A 15527-nucleotide genomic window follows, 5' to 3' on the forward strand; every position below is an offset into this window, starting at 1 on the left:
GGGTAGGCCTATCCCCCATATGGCTGCATTTGAGATTTATCTACAAGGCAACCTGAGATTCTGTCCCCCTCTACTCTCCTGCCAAGAATCACTGTGGTGATTTGTCCTCTTAGGAATCATCTCACATCCCTCAGGTGTCCTGGAGCAAAGACAAGGGGAGAAGCACTCCACAGTGAGGGAAAATGATCATGGGACACTCATGTAATTCAAGTCTGATATAAAAATAATAGCTGGCATCATCTATATAGAAGACCATGGATGTTCGAACTCACTGCAATTTTTCCATCAAACAATGCAAGTTGAACTACATTTAGATGTGACGTTGGGTGTCTACTGGGTTATTTACAGTCTAGGAGGCGATGCATCTACCTATCAGTGCACCAGAGACAGTAAACACAAAGCTGGCAGCACTTCCCTCGCCTGTATTCATACACTCCCACTTCTCCGTGATGGAAGGAACTGCATTCGAATCACGTTTTTCACTTAATTGCTAAAAACATATATTCTTAGCATCTGGCCTCACCCTTCAAAGTTCTATCTACTTAAAAGCAACAGCTGTCACGGTCTCTATTTTCCTTTTCAGGTTCTGTTACATAAAGGACTTGATAAAAATCTTACCAAAAGATGCCAAGCACGCTTCTTGCTGTGGCTACAAATAGTATTCAGAATGAAACATTTGTATAAAAAGCTGGTGCACCAACTTGTCAAAAATATTCATGATAAGACATGGTTGGAGGTGAATTCAGGTTTAGACCCAAGAAGTTTCCTAATTGTGATAGCTGGGAAAAAGAACTACAAACCAAATTAAAAAACAAACAAAAGACATTTTTTGCTAACCAGCTAAAATTTCCTTTGCATGCAAGCAAAAGGAAAACTATAATTAAAAAAGTAAATTCTGATGAATCAAAAGTTGAATATCAAAGAAACTTTAGTAGGATGTGGGAGAAACAATCCTAGTGGAGAGGAGAGAGAATGCCCGCTGACCTGACGCCAAGGAGCTCTTCTGTCATGTGAACGCCTGGATCGCAACAGCACTAACGACTGTAAAATTCAGCCACATCCCAGCCCCAATCCCGTGACAGGAAATTATAAAGGGAAACAGCTACTTACCACAAATGGGGTTGGGGTTATATCAGAAAAGAGGTACACAGGAATCCCCTGACTGATAAACGTGGTTGCAGCAAGTCGGGCAAATCTGGAAATGCAACATGACGGGGAGAAAAGGAGAGAAGAGTTGTCAGGATTGCAGGTGACAGTAAAGAAGGACATGAACGCCTGACTTCTTTTTAAAAAAATTTTATTGAGGTCATATTGGCTTGTGATATTGTATAAATTTCAGGTGTATATTATTATATTTCAGTTTCTGTATAGACCGTATCGTGTTCACCACCACAGTCCAGTTTTTATCCGTCATCATATATGTGCCCCTTTACCCCTTTAGCCCTCCTTCCACCCCCTGCCCCTCTGGTAACCACTAATCTATTGTCTTTATCCACATGTTTGTTTATCTTCCACATATGAGTGAAATCATGCAGTATTCGTCTTTCTCTGTCTGACTTATTTCACTTAGCATAATACCCCTAAAGTCCATCCATGTTGTCAGAAATGGCACAATTTTGTCTTTTTTTTTTACCAGCTGAGTAATACCATTGCATATATACACCACATCTTCTTTATCCATTCCAACTACTTGTTTAGGTTGAATATAGCAGCCTGATCAAGAAAAATGTTTATTATATTTCCATCAGCATAGAACATTAAAGCTGGATGAACCTTAGGAGTCGTCTCATTCCATGTCTTTGTTTTACAGAAATGTTTTAAAGTCAAGAAAGGCCGGACAACTTGTTCCATGTCCAACAGCCACTTAGCAGCTGAGCCAGGCCGGCACCTAAGTCTTTCAAGCCCCTGTCTATCTCAGTGATTCTCAGCTGAGGGTGATTCTGCCCCCATGGGGCATCTGAAATGTCAGGAGACATTTTTGGATGTCATTGGGGGTAGGGATAGGGGACTACCGCCAGCTAGTGGGTAGAGGTCAGGGATGCTGGTAAACACCCTACAATGCACAGGGCAGTCCCCCACAACAAAGAATTATCAGGCCCACTATGAAGTCACATGTCAAGAGCACAGAGATGAGAAACCCTAGTCCAAAGCTATCACAATCCAGTATATACCATGAAGCCTAGCATTTGAGTGAATGTTGTCTTATATGAAACATGTAAGATATGCACATTGGCATGTGTATGTGTGTGTGACTGTGATATATATATGACATATATATGTATATGACATATATACATCTTGGCTCTCTTCAGTCCTTAAAAGATGACTTAAATCTTTGACACTTTGACATTTTTCTCAATTTCCACAGCAACTGGCTTTGGGTAGGACACAGAACATGGCATCACGTCTCTCTTCATGCTTGGAGTAAAATACTTTACCACAATAAATGAGCAATTTACTTCCAATGAACAACATCACACCACTACAGGATTAAATAAACGGATCATTCATTCTCCCCTCAAATATTCCTCGAGTACGAGCTTCAACAAACACTATTCCAGGAGCTGGCTGGGGCACAAAGAGATCTCTGCACTTTAACAACTCAAGCATTAAAATTCCTAGGATCAGTAGTAATACAAGAATGATTCTGACAGTAAAAAAAAAAAAATGTCTCTACATAGGGGCAAGTCATAAAAATAACAAAATTCAGCAAAAACAATTTTAAGAAGAATCTGAATTAAATCCACACTGCATTCACCAGAAGTCATCAAGCCACTTTTGCTCTCATGAAATGTTTATTGTGTGTTCAGGCCGACTTTAAAGACACTTTCTGGGGCTGGCCTGGTGGCAGACTGGTTAAGTTTGCACGCTCCGTTTTGCGGCCGGGGGTTCGCCAGTTTGGATCCTGGGCACGGACCTACACATTGCTCATCAAGCCACACTATGGGGGCATCCCACATAGAAGAACTAGAAGGACTTACAACTAGGATATACCACTATGTACTGGGTCTTTGAGGAGAAAAAATTTAAAAAAAGAGGAAGATTGGCAACAGATGTTAGCTCAGGCAGGACCAATCTTCCTCAAAAAAAAAAAAAGTTACTTTCTTAAAGTTGGCAAAGGACACACTCAGCATACATATGATATATATGAACTAAGTTACAAATGTGCACAAAAAAGATTCAGTGTGTTCTCTGCATATGCTTAACAGTTATCACTTATGTTCTCCACCAGATATTTAAAATTGGAAGATTGGAGAACTAATCAACATTTCCTTAGGTAAACTTCTGAGACTGTAATAGTTTCCAACTCTTTAAGAAGATTCCATTTACTCATCAGGAATGTTTCACCATATATTAGTTTAATATTTATTTTACGATTTCTAAATGTCTTGTATGTTGTAGGTGACAGAGAGCAACCCTGAGCTCCGATCCGTCCCATTCCATCAAACGCTCAGACGTGAACCATTAAGTCAGGCGGAACCAGTAACATCAGCCACTTTAAGGAAATGATAGGGCTCCAAGGCAGAGCAAGAAATACCTGTACCTTAAGTGACAATGTTAACATGGCTGAAGGATGCGTCAACCAGAAGCAGGGCAGTCAGCCTAAAATGAAGACATTTGAGGAGCTAAACAGGCAGAGTTACCCTTATATACGTACCGTGCATGCTCTGGCCGGTGGATCTGCCTCACCCCTGGGGCTGGTAAAGCATGCGTATGATCTAATTCTAAACTTAAATTCACTAACTGAAAACTGACAAACGGATATTCTGGTTTATACTACATCTTTCTCTTGTGAATACAGTGCATGCGCATCTATCCCTGAGAGTTACAGCTTCTCTCTTGCTTTGTTGACAAAAACCACATTTTTGAGCCTGCAGCTGAAAACCAAACATCTTATATCATCCTGAGTTCAATCTAGGGGCAGCTGTCATCTAGTCTTTCACTCTGGACATGCTCCTTTCCTCGTAGCCACACATTTGTTCCCATCAGTGCTTTTCTCTTAGATTAAAAGCCCTTGACAGGCAAAGGTTAGGACTCTATGAACTCAGCCAGCTCTGTAAAGTTAACGAGACTTTCCATTAATATTAAATACTTGTATGTTCCTCCAACCTAATCAACTACTTATACTTATACACCGGAGGAATAAAAAATTCATCATAATAGAGGAAATGTTCAAATATAAAAGAGGGTCACGTAACATGATTAAGAACAGGGGTTGGCAAACTACAGCCCATTGTGTAAATAAAGTTTTATTGGAACACTGCCATGTCCATTCAGTTACGTATTGTCTATGGCTGTTTTTGTGCTCCAGGGCAGAGTTGAGGAGTTGTGACAGAGACTGTATGGTTCACAACGTGTATGATGTTTCCTATTTGCCCTTTAGAGAAAAAGTTTGCTGAACCCTGGTGCCAGCCTCTTTATGCTTACATTGTGGCTCCTTCTCTCACTTCATAATCTTAGGGCACAGAGATGAAAGCACATACCTTACAGGTGGTTGTGAGGATTAAATGAGTAAATACCTAAGTGCCTAGTTCATATTCAGCGCTCAAGTGACTGCTGCTATTACTATCACTGTCGTCGTTGTCATCACCACCATCACCATCATCATCATCACCATCTGCCTATAGCTACATGAGGGCCCCACTGGTTTGGGAATATTACAAGAATGCAACTTGAAATGGGGTTCAAGAACGGGAAGGAGGGCTCGCCCGGTGGCACAGCGGTTAAGTGCGCACGTTCCGCTTCCGCGGCCCGGGGTTTGCTGGTTCAGATCCCGGGTACAGACATGGCACCACTTGGCAAGCCATGCTGTGGTAGGCGTCACACATATAAAGTAGAGGAAGATGGGTGTGGATGTTAGCTCAGGGCCAGTCTTCCTCATCAAAAAGAGGAGGATCGGCAGCAGATGTTAGCTCAGGGCTGATCTTCCTCAAAAAAAAAAAAAACATTAAAAAGGAAAGAATGGGAAGAAGCTCATGAGACTTACAAAGAGTGGAAGAAAAAAATTAGATAAACAGAAGAAAGTGAGAGGGAGAAATTATAATGCCATTTAAAAAAATTTATTTCATTTAGATAGATATTAAATTCTAGATTGTCTAAATAATTTCATTTTCTGAAGCCAAATGTAAAACCAGAATTCTTAAAAGTTACAGAGTTTACCCATCATTTTTAGAGTTAAGCAGTGTAGCTAACAAATGTATTTGAAGTCAAGCTATTGAAATGGTGATAAAAATAAAACCACAGAATACACTACAAGGAAACAGTTTCCTAAAAATGTTTCAATACCTTCTGCTACTGCCTCCACTTGTGGGATGAGCTCGAGCATCGAAGCTGATCACGACCCCTCTTTGCTTCAGGTCAGTGAACTGTTTTTCCAGGTATCTGCAAAACCCCTAAAAAACATACCATGGATTAAAAGAGCACATATGCTTTAACACATCAAAACTTGGCCAAAAATTGGTCAAGTTTTCTCTACTTCCACATGACAAAACTGTAGCAGAGGGGGGAAATCTCTCTGTAATTAAACAAACTGAACAATAAGAAAATAGCAGCTTTATTCATTGTCTATCTATACGTATCAAGTACTGTGCTGGACACTTAATGTCTATTATCTCTAACCCCAGATCAACTTTGCCAAGGAATCCCATTTTACAGATGGGTAAACTAAGGCTCGGAAAGGCTCAGTGACTTGCCGGTTTCAGATACACAAGGAGCAGAGCCTGGATTTGGGCTCAGGTCTGGTTAGAGGTGGTTCGGGGCTAGCAGGAAAGCTCACAGAATCTGGGTTTGTCCTCCACTCCACCACCTATAAGCAAATGACAAGTTCCTTACCTCTCAGTATCTGTCTCCTCTTCTGTAAAACAGGAATAACAGTACCTACCTTAAAGGGCTGTCTAAGGATTAAACGACTTAACACACGGCAAGTGCTGAGAATCCAGCCCCAAGGAATTGCTACATGTTTGCATTACGAGCATTATCTTTGTTGTGATTTTCCTTCAAAGCCTGTGCTCCTTCCTTGACACTAGTTCCACAATGACAGAGGACAGGCAGGTGTTTCAGACATTTCTCTCTGCTCTGTAACATCATCAGTAGGTCAAAGAAACACAGTACATTTACAAAATTTTGACAATTCACTAATCTAAACCCATTCTGCTTGTTCGTTTGTGATACTGCTTTCCAGCAGGCAGAGGTCTTAAGAAGACCTTATCAGCCCAATTACAAGGCATAGCCAATTACACACACAAAGATTGTGCAGAGTCTGGGCTATTACCCATGCCTAGAAACGATGGCGCACGCAAGTCCTGTATGTCAGTGGGTGCAATAACACCACATCAATCTGAAATAGGGAAGATTAGAGAACAGTGAACTTTGAATTCAATAGGTTTAGACTGCTGGATAAAATAGGTTTTATTACAGAACACAGAGAACTCTGGCTGATTGGGTAACAATGATGGTTCATATTACTTATGTTATTTAGGCTGAAGGAAGTCTTGTTAAAAAATAATTATAACTCATTTTTGATTGGGGGATACTTTAGTTCTTCTGCCAGACCAGTGCCAATTTAGAATGCCTTTAGTTTTTCCTGGACAAAAGTATTACACTGGGCATATCTTCTGAGGTTGCGTGATACAAGGAAATAAGGACATGTGTATTGGTTTTGTGGGTTCCCTAAAAGGTACCCGGATGCTTCACTCTCTGAGGATGACAACAGCGACAGCACCCTTTCCCTGTCCCTAGTTGACACACATTGGGTGGCCCCAATGTTCAAGGCGGCAAAATGCATTCAGCCTGAGTCCAAAATCCTCAGACGTCCAAATTACCTCTGGGGCCTGCTGAAGCTGAGCCCTGAGAGAATGGCTAAGGGAAGAGGGAATCCTTATTCCATGGAAAAAACTCAGGGCGGGATGAGGGAGGTTTTCAGAATTGAAATGTTATTATAAGACACAAGAAATAAACTTTGTATGGCTTCAAAAGGTCACACTATGACCAATACGTAAAAGCTACGGAAAGACAGATTTTGGCTCAAAATAACGAAACCATTTTTTAATGAGAACAATCCAAAGACAGAAGGGCTATGCCAGAAGACAGTGAGTCCCTGAATTGATGTGTCGTGGCTCAGTCAAGTAATCTAGGAGGAAATTATAATTTCTATCAATGAGGCGAACAATACAAAAATTCCCCTCTTGTCTCTATCCTGTATCCCTTTGGGACGTTCTTGACTCACAGACATCTGCTTCTTAAATCTAACCAGATGAATCTGGAAGCCCCATTAGGACGAGAGTCCACACCAGAGACCAGCAGGCAGGGTGCTGGGCCACAGTGAAGGCCAGCACATTCCGCCAGGTCACACTACCCAAGGTTGGGGTGGAAGCCCGGGTAGTTTATCCTGGGAATCCTTTTCTTCAATTTTGAAACTACTCCTAAGATTTTAAAAATGCTCTTATAGGGGCCGGCCCAGTGGCGCAGTGGTTAAGTGCGCACATTCCACTTCTCAGTGGCCCAGGGTTCACCGGTTCAGATCCCGGGTGCGGACATGACACCGCTTGGCACACCATGCTGTGGTAGGCGTCCCATGTATAAAGTAGAGGAAGATGGGTACGGTTGTTAGCTCAGGGCCAGTCTTCCTCAGCAAAAAGAGGAGGATTGGCAGCAGATGTTAGCTCAGGGCTAATCTTCCTCAAAAAAAAAAAGCTCTTATAAAATTGTCTTAATTTTTAACATGCTTGTCTCCTATTGTAAGTGTTTCAGTATAGGCTGGATGATCAATTTGGAGGAGAGAATTGTGGAGCAAATTATCCCAACAAGTGGCTGGTTGACTCAGATGACCTTTAAAGGATCTACTCATCTCAGTTTTGTAGGATTTTTAGCTATCACAGGGTCTACCCCCAGAAGAGACCAGTTTCCCTAGGGAAGAGGATGTGTGTGGCAGGTCCCAAGACCTTTCTGGGGATAGATTTCATCACTCCTAGAAACTAGATCTAGATGAACACAGAAGAAAAGACTCTTATTTCATCTAGAACCCCTTAAAATCCCCTAACAATTAGGCCTAAAAGGAGGTGTGACCAACTGGATTTTCCAAAGATGGCCACGCCAATACATCCCATCCCACATGCTCCTCTAGTGTGACACTGATGTTCCTCCATTGAGAGATGGGCGTCAACATGCCTTCACCTTGAATATGAGCAGCTTTACTGACTCACTTTTAACAGAAGATGGTAGAAGTGGTTTTGTGTGACTTTCAAGGCTAAGTCATAAAGTCAATACAGCTTCCATCTGGTGCACACAAACTCTCTCTGGATGCTTTCCCAGGCATCATGTTATAAGGAAGCCCAGGCCACATGCAGCGTTCCAGCCCAGATAACATCTTAGTCAAGAGCCAGCAATAACTGCAGACATGTGAGTGAGGGAGCTTTCAGATGATTCCAGGATCCAAGCTAGCCCAGGTGATGCCAAGTGCAACAGACATGAGCTGTCTCCACTAAACTCTACCCACATTACAGATTTGTGAGCAAAATAAATGTGATTGCTGTTTAAAACCATCATGTTTTGGGTGATTTGTTACGCAGCCCTTAACTGGAGCAGAGGGTGACCTTACCAGCACCACAATTCCATGTTATCCATAAACTAGAACAGGATTTCCAGGCTCACTCCATTGCAAGCCTTCCCTCCAAAGAGACCTCAGGGAGCCCTACTGCTTAACAGGGATTTGTGGCCAGGTGTTACCATGGCAACTCTGTACCGTTATACAAGATTTCCTTATTAGGGTTTTGCTTAAACAGGCCCAATTGTGCCTTTTCTGCTGGGAGGTACATGTAAGAGACACATAATCATCAGTAGTTAATTTTTCCAGCCTTTTCTTCCCCAGAATTAAAGTGATCTTCATTTTTAACATCTACGTAGTTGAAGAAACAGAATAATCTGTTCTACTCCATTTCCTCCATAATCAGATCTCTCGATATTCAGTGGCAGCTTCTCTGTTTTGTCAAAGGCTTCATCTCTATTCCTGAAAGCTGGGTCTGGACTCTGACAGCGAAATTCACAAACTAAGGCAAGGGAATACAGCAATCATTGCCACCTATACTATAAATTAAAACTAGATAGAATTGGCTCTTGGTTATTCTGGCAGTTAGAAAAGCTCTTGAACGCTTGCCCCTGTACAACCGTAACAAGAACCGTAAGACCGTAAAAGTCAGTCAGCTTTGCTGGTGGATTTGCACTGGAATGAAAGCTCCATGAGGGAATCCGTCTGTTTTAGTCATTATTATATCCCCAATGCCTGGCACATAGTAGGCACTCAATACATCTCTGCGAAATGAATGAATGAGTGAATGGATGGCTATATGAGTTTTGAAACATGTACTGGTTCAAACAACTGCACAAGCCTTACTTTTGGGAGTAAATGTGTGACTCCCTGTGTCTAGGCAAACCCACAAGACACGGCCATAATTAAAACAAATTATGTCTGTCAAATACGAAAGGAACCTGGGGTTAAATTAATCAAACAAAGGGGCCACTGGACTGGGGTGGCTTTAATACTTTAGTAGCCTATGAAAGCAAACCAAAACCTAAGCCTGTAAATGCCTCAAGGTCAAGAAATCAAAACCTAAGGATACCCAATCACAAACAGCCAACGAGGCTTTTCCAAATAAGACAGCTGCTTAAGCTATAGCCAATCAAATCATTTCCTTGCTTTGTTTCCTGCTCTTCTCTGTAAGTCTTTCCCCTGGTTCCTGTCAGTGGAGTGTTCCTAAGCACTTCTGGTTTGGTAATGTCCAATTTGAATAGATTTTTGCTCAAATAAACTCTTACTTTTTTTCTTTTTTTGTGTGTGAGGACGATTGGCCCTGAGGTAACATCTGTTGCCAATCTTCCTCTTTTTGCTTGAGGAAGATTGTTGCTGAGCTAACATCTGTGCCAATCTTCCTCTATTTTATGTGGGACACCGCCACAGCATGGCTTGACGAGAAGTGCTAGGTCCGTGCCTGGGATCTGAACCTGCGGACCCTGGGCCCCTGAGGCAGAGTGTGCAAACTTAACCACTATGCCACCGTGCCAGCCCCACTCTAAAATTTTTAATATGCCTCCGTTCATTTGTTAAGACTGGGGATATGTTAAGAATAACTAAGAGTTATGAAAATGCGGTACCTGTGTAGTCTGGATGATAGTCAAGTCATTCATATGAGAAACTCCCACTCCCATGGCAGATCGAAGGCCAGCTGTCCCAAACTCCATTCGAGCCCCAAAACATTTCTGTAGTTCTTCTTTATTACCTTCTGCAATTAGTTGTTTCACTGACTGTAAAGTTAAAGAATTCTGCAAAACAGATATACACCAGATACAGCCAGGTAAATAAGAGAATGAAAAATCTGAAAAATAAAAAAACCCACAGTGATTCTAACCTATGAAATATAATATATATATATATATATATATATATATACGCTTTTCAATTTTCTGACGCTTTTGAAATATGAAGTTGGTGTTTTGGAATTATAATGCGCGATATTGTGATACAATAAGAAATAGATGTTTGGTTTTTGTTCCTGGTTTCCGGCCCAGGGCTGCTAAAGCCCTTGGAATTTCCTGAGTGATTAGGGTGAGAGGAGCATCTTTTTATTCATAAGAAGCCTCTTTTCAGGCATACGTGAGTTTACGCTAATGAGGTAACTGTTGGAGGACAGGGAGCTGGTTACCAGGGAACCAACCATGTGACTAGAGGGTTAGAACTTACAGCCTCTGATGTCCAGGGACGGGAGAGGGGCTGGAGATGAAGCTCAGTCACCGAAGGCCAACGATTTACTCAACCATCCCTAAGCAATGGAAGCTCCATGAAAACCCTAAACAACGGGGCACGGAGAGCTTCCGGGCTGGTGAAGACATCAAGGTGCTGGTGCACCAGGAGGGTGACTTGGAAGGTCTGCGCCCCTCCCCCATACCCTGCCCTGTGCATCTCTTCCACTGGCTGCTCTTGAGTTGTGTCCTTTATAATAAAACTGATAATCGTATGTAAACTGCTCTCCTGAGTTCTGGGAGCCATTCTAGGAAATTATCAGCCCCAAGAAGGGGGTCATGGGAACCCTTGATTTACTGCTGGTTGGTCAGAAGTACAGGTGACAACCTGGGACTTTTGACTGACATCTGAAGTGGCCACAGTCTTGTGGGACTGAGCCCTTAATCTGGAGGGGGTCTCAGCTAACTCCAAGTAGCTAGTGTCTGAATTGAGTTAAATTGTAGGACACCCAGTTGGTGTACACACAGAACTGGAAAATTGGTTGGTGTGGAAAACCCACACATTCGGTGTCAGGAGTGTTGTGAGTAGAAGGAAATAGTTTTTTCCTTTATAATGTAAATATTATTTTCTTTCCTAATAAGGCAAGCGCTTTTGGAGAAATGGAATGAACATATAGGTTTTGGGTTCTAACACCCAGAATGGAATCCCAACCACACCATCACTTACCAATTCTATACACTTGGGCAGATTACATCGCTTCTTCAATTCTCAGCTTCCTCATCTATAAAATGGGAACAGTCTAGAACCTCCCTTGGAAGGTGGTTTCCATTAAATTAATGTAAAACTTCTTTCTCTGCCTGGTACTTAGTTGTAATCAAATGTTCATTTTCTTCCCTAATGTCTTCAAATTTTCCCAGAGAGTGATGATTACACAATTTAACTCAAAACCTTACTTTTGCAGTGTTTTATAAATTGTACAATGCTTTCACATACCTGGTCAAATTTGAATCTTGCAGTAACTGCAAAAAGCATGCAAATAACAAAAACCCCACTTTACAGAGGAGGAAGTCTCAGAGATTAAGTGAATTACTTAAACTGCATGATAATCATGAACTTAGTGGCTTTTCTGCTTTAAATAGACACACAAGTCATTTCAGTTCATTTTACACTGCCATAGTTTCTTTGTTTAATAGTTGCAGAAAATGATAAGAATGGAGAAAAATGACAATCACGTTAATTCCACATCAGACTTTTAAATTAAGAATTCAGAGGAATAACAGAGTAAGGACTTTATTTCTATCTTACAGTCAGCATCCAACAAGATAAACATGCACGCAAGATGTGGCCACATCATTAAACTTTGAAATGCTCTTGCAATAAAACCTTGGCTTTCTGGCATTAAGCCCACATTTCCAGATTGTTCCAGATTCAAGAGGAATCAAGTAAAAGCCCACTTTTTTGATTAAAAGCAACAAACACTGATCACAGAGCACAATCTACCAATCAGACTGTCAGGTGCCCCCAAGGAGGGGTTCAGATCTGGAACCTAAAGAGGTTCAATAAATATTTGCTGAGTGAATGAGAAAATGGAGACTTCAAGGCCACACCCAATATCCAGCGATTCTCTCATCCACAGTGTAGATTTGGAAAATCCTAACTGGCCTTTGATATCTATAAAAGACCAAATAGCCTGAGAGAAACCCAAGGAGGCAGAGAGAGAGAATGAAAAGTCAATATGGCAGGAGAGATCAGAATCAGACGTGGGAGTGACCGAAGGTGACAGCAGCGAAAGGCACAGGGATGCAGGCACAGTGGGAACGTGGGAGGGCACCTGCCAGGCTCCTTGCTGACCCTTGGGGGCGTCAGACCAGAGGACTGCAGTGCTTTTAGCTGGCGGGAAGTCCCCATTTGGTGCCTGTCTTGAACCAAAGAAGAAACTGAGAGAGGAAAGAACCAAAGGAGTGGTAGGAATTAAAAAATAAAAAAGACGACGTCCCCTCACCTCTATCAGGGAGGTACTATCTCTATACAAAGACAACATTTTGTGCAAATGAGACTTCGATTTCTCCAAAGGGAAAGTTTAATGGAACAATTCGTTACCAACTATAACTTTAAAAGATTTCTACACACTATAAGTTACCAGAAATGGAAAACTTTTTCTTCCCAAAAGAATCACAAGGCTCTTTGCAGGAAAAGCAAAAACACCCAAGGAGTTGCCAATAGCAACCGGAAACAGGATGTGCTGACATTTCATGGACAGGGGACACAGGGAAAAGGGGAAGACCTGGCCCCTGCTGACAGGCCTTGCAGTCCCGTTCCTTTATTCAACAAATTATTTTAGGTATCTACCGTGAGTAGTGCACTGTGTCAGGGCCTATAAACCATGGAAGATAGCGAGGGAGCCGACAGGGCCGGTTACAGAATATCTGGGGCCCAGTGCAGAGTGAAAATGTGGGACCTCTTGTTCAACAGTCTTTAAGAATTTCAAGACAGGACAGCAGAGTATTAAACCAAGTGCTGAGCCCTCCTAAAAAACAGGTCTTGTGCCCCAGAACAGCTCTCCTGCCTTTGAAGTCAGCCCTGAGGGCGCACATTAAACAAAGAAACCTACAAACAAGTTTTTGTTTTGTTTTTTGACCAACCGCAGTCAGAGCTGCGAAGGAAAAGAACAGGAACAGAGGGAGAATTAGGGAGAAGACCTCTCTACATGAGCCACATTTAAGTTCACACCCAAAACATGAGTAACAACATGAGAAACACGTTCAGCAGAAGAGCGCAGAGAGGAACATTCCGGGAAAACAAAGAGCATGCCAGAAGGAAGGAACATGTGGGAAGGAGGAACTCAAGTTAGAAAGGAGGGAGGAAGCGATGTCCGGAGCTGGGGCCCTGATTCTTTCTTTGCTCCAGCATCTAAGAGAGTGAAGTGAAGAGGAGAAAAGCCAGCGGTGCTGTGCCCAAGGGGTTTCCTCTCATCTTCTCAGCAAAGTCAGAGACCTGAGAAGACGCCTGAAGCCAGAGCCCAATCGGGAGGACGCACGTTTGTAACCAAGCGCCAGGGAGAGGTGGATGGAATGCTACTTGCAGAGTTACCAGGAGCAAAAGAAATAGGCGGGACGGGACCGTTGTGTGTCAGTGGGAGATGCACAGCCGCTTGCTGAAGACAAGCCGGCGGTCTGAGCGACGGGAAAGCATGCCTGCCTCAATTAGAGGAGACTCCAGAGCCAGGCGGCGTTCAGATCAGCCCCGGCTCGCTCCCCGCCTCTCGGACTTGCAGCCCCGGCCGGTCGGAGGGCTAGTTTTGTCCCGGGACTTCCTTTCTCCGACAAACTCCGAGTCTGCCGCATGCCGAGGCGGCCCGGGGAGGCCTGGCGGCCGCCACGTCGTCCTCCACCGTCTTCTGGGGGAGCCGTGGGGCCCCGCGGGCGGGGAGGGGAGGGGAGGGGAGGGAGGAAGCGCGGCAGGCTGTGCGGCGCCTGCGGAGCGGGCAGGGGACCCCGCACCTCCTCCGGGAGCTCCCCGCTCCCCGCCGCCCCTCACCTTGTCCCACTGCAGCCACCGGGCCGTCTCCTGGTCCAGCCGGGGGTCCATGCCAGCGCCGCTGCCTCCCGGAGCCGCTGTCGCCGCCGCCGCCGCCACCATCTCCGCGCTGCCACCGCCCAGTTCAGGGGGAGGCGCGATCGGCCTTCCGCCAGGCGGGGACACAAGGCGGCTGGGGCGGGGAGAAGAGGCGCGGGCGCCCGCTGGTCCCGGGAAGAGGACACGCTCCGCCCCGGGCACGCCTCCTTGCAGTTCCCCGGCGCGCCGCTGGGGGCAGCAAGGTGGACGAGTGGAGTCGGGGGTGCTGAGCCTTTACCATCATCTCTGAAAGGTCCTGAGGTCAACCCCCTTCATGCAACAGGTATCCACTGAGTTCCTACCGTGCTCCAGGCACCGTGTCAGGTGCTGGCACCCAAGGATGTGTAAACTCAGATTGGAGCCTAAAAATTATGAAGAAATTCTGAGGGTCAAGAATAACGGAAAAAATCTGGAAAAAGAAGAACGAAGTGGAATGATTAAGTTAAATAGACCGTGCAACAGAATGGAGAGTCTAGAAAGAAAACTGCGCGTGTACAGTTTATTTATTTCGGAGGTGGCACTGCACAGCAAGGGGAAAGGACTTATTTTCAATTAATGGTGCTAGGTCAATTGGGCATCCACGTAGAAAAAGAAAAAAATTTGAGCCCCTACCTCACATCACATCATGTACAAATATGCATTCCAGGTCAGTTGTAGATTTGTGTGTGAAAGGTAAAATGAAACTTCTAGAAACTAAGATAGAAGTACACCTTCATGACCTTGGGATCGCTAAGCCATAAAGGAGATGCATGCAGTAAGCGTGAAAAGGCGTGTACAAGAATGTTTCTAGCAGCATAGTTTGTAATAGCCCCAAACTGGAAACAACCCAAATGTCCATCAACAATACAATGGATAAATACATACAATGATATAAACAAATTATGGTATTGGCATACAGCAATGAAAATGAACTATTATATACAACGTCATGGATACACCTCACAAACATGTTGAGTGAAAGAAGCTAGTCCTTGTCATCATTTCTGTGCTGAGTCTCTCTCCCAATACTGGACCATTCCAAGGACATGAAATTCTAGAATATGTAAAAATATAGGGAAAGAAAACATCAGTGGTTTCCAAGAACTGGGCATGGGGAGGGGGGTTGAATACGAAGCCCACAAGGGAATTTTGGGGGTGATGGAACTGTTCTGTATCCTGACTGAGGCCGTGATAAACAGAA

The 15527-nt window shown here is 43.6% G+C and overlaps 1 protein-coding gene across 1 annotated transcript in view; it reads right to left on the reverse strand.

Moving 5' to 3' along the window:
- Nucleotides 1-14497, reverse strand: part of PGM2 (phosphoglucomutase 2) — a 35531-nt gene extending 21034 nt beyond the window's left edge. Inside the window, exons 1-4 of the mRNA XM_005608834.4 lie at nucleotides 14270-14497; nucleotides 10147-10314; nucleotides 5287-5393; nucleotides 1111-1195 (exon numbers count right to left, since the gene is read on the reverse strand). Of these exons, the coding sequence (XP_005608891.2) occupies nucleotides 1111-1195; nucleotides 5287-5393; nucleotides 10147-10314; nucleotides 14270-14371 (462 nt within the window). The 5' untranslated portion in view covers nucleotides 14372-14497. The remainder of the gene's footprint in view (nucleotides 1-1110; nucleotides 1196-5286; nucleotides 5394-10146; nucleotides 10315-14269) is intronic.
- Between the last annotated feature and the right edge of the window lie 1030 nt (nucleotides 14498-15527).

Source organism: Equus caballus, chromosome 3 (genome assembly GCF_041296265.1).
Source record: "Equus caballus isolate H_3958 breed thoroughbred chromosome 3, TB-T2T, whole genome shotgun sequence".
Lineage (NCBI taxonomy): Eukaryota > Metazoa > Chordata > Mammalia > Perissodactyla > Equidae > Equus > Equus caballus.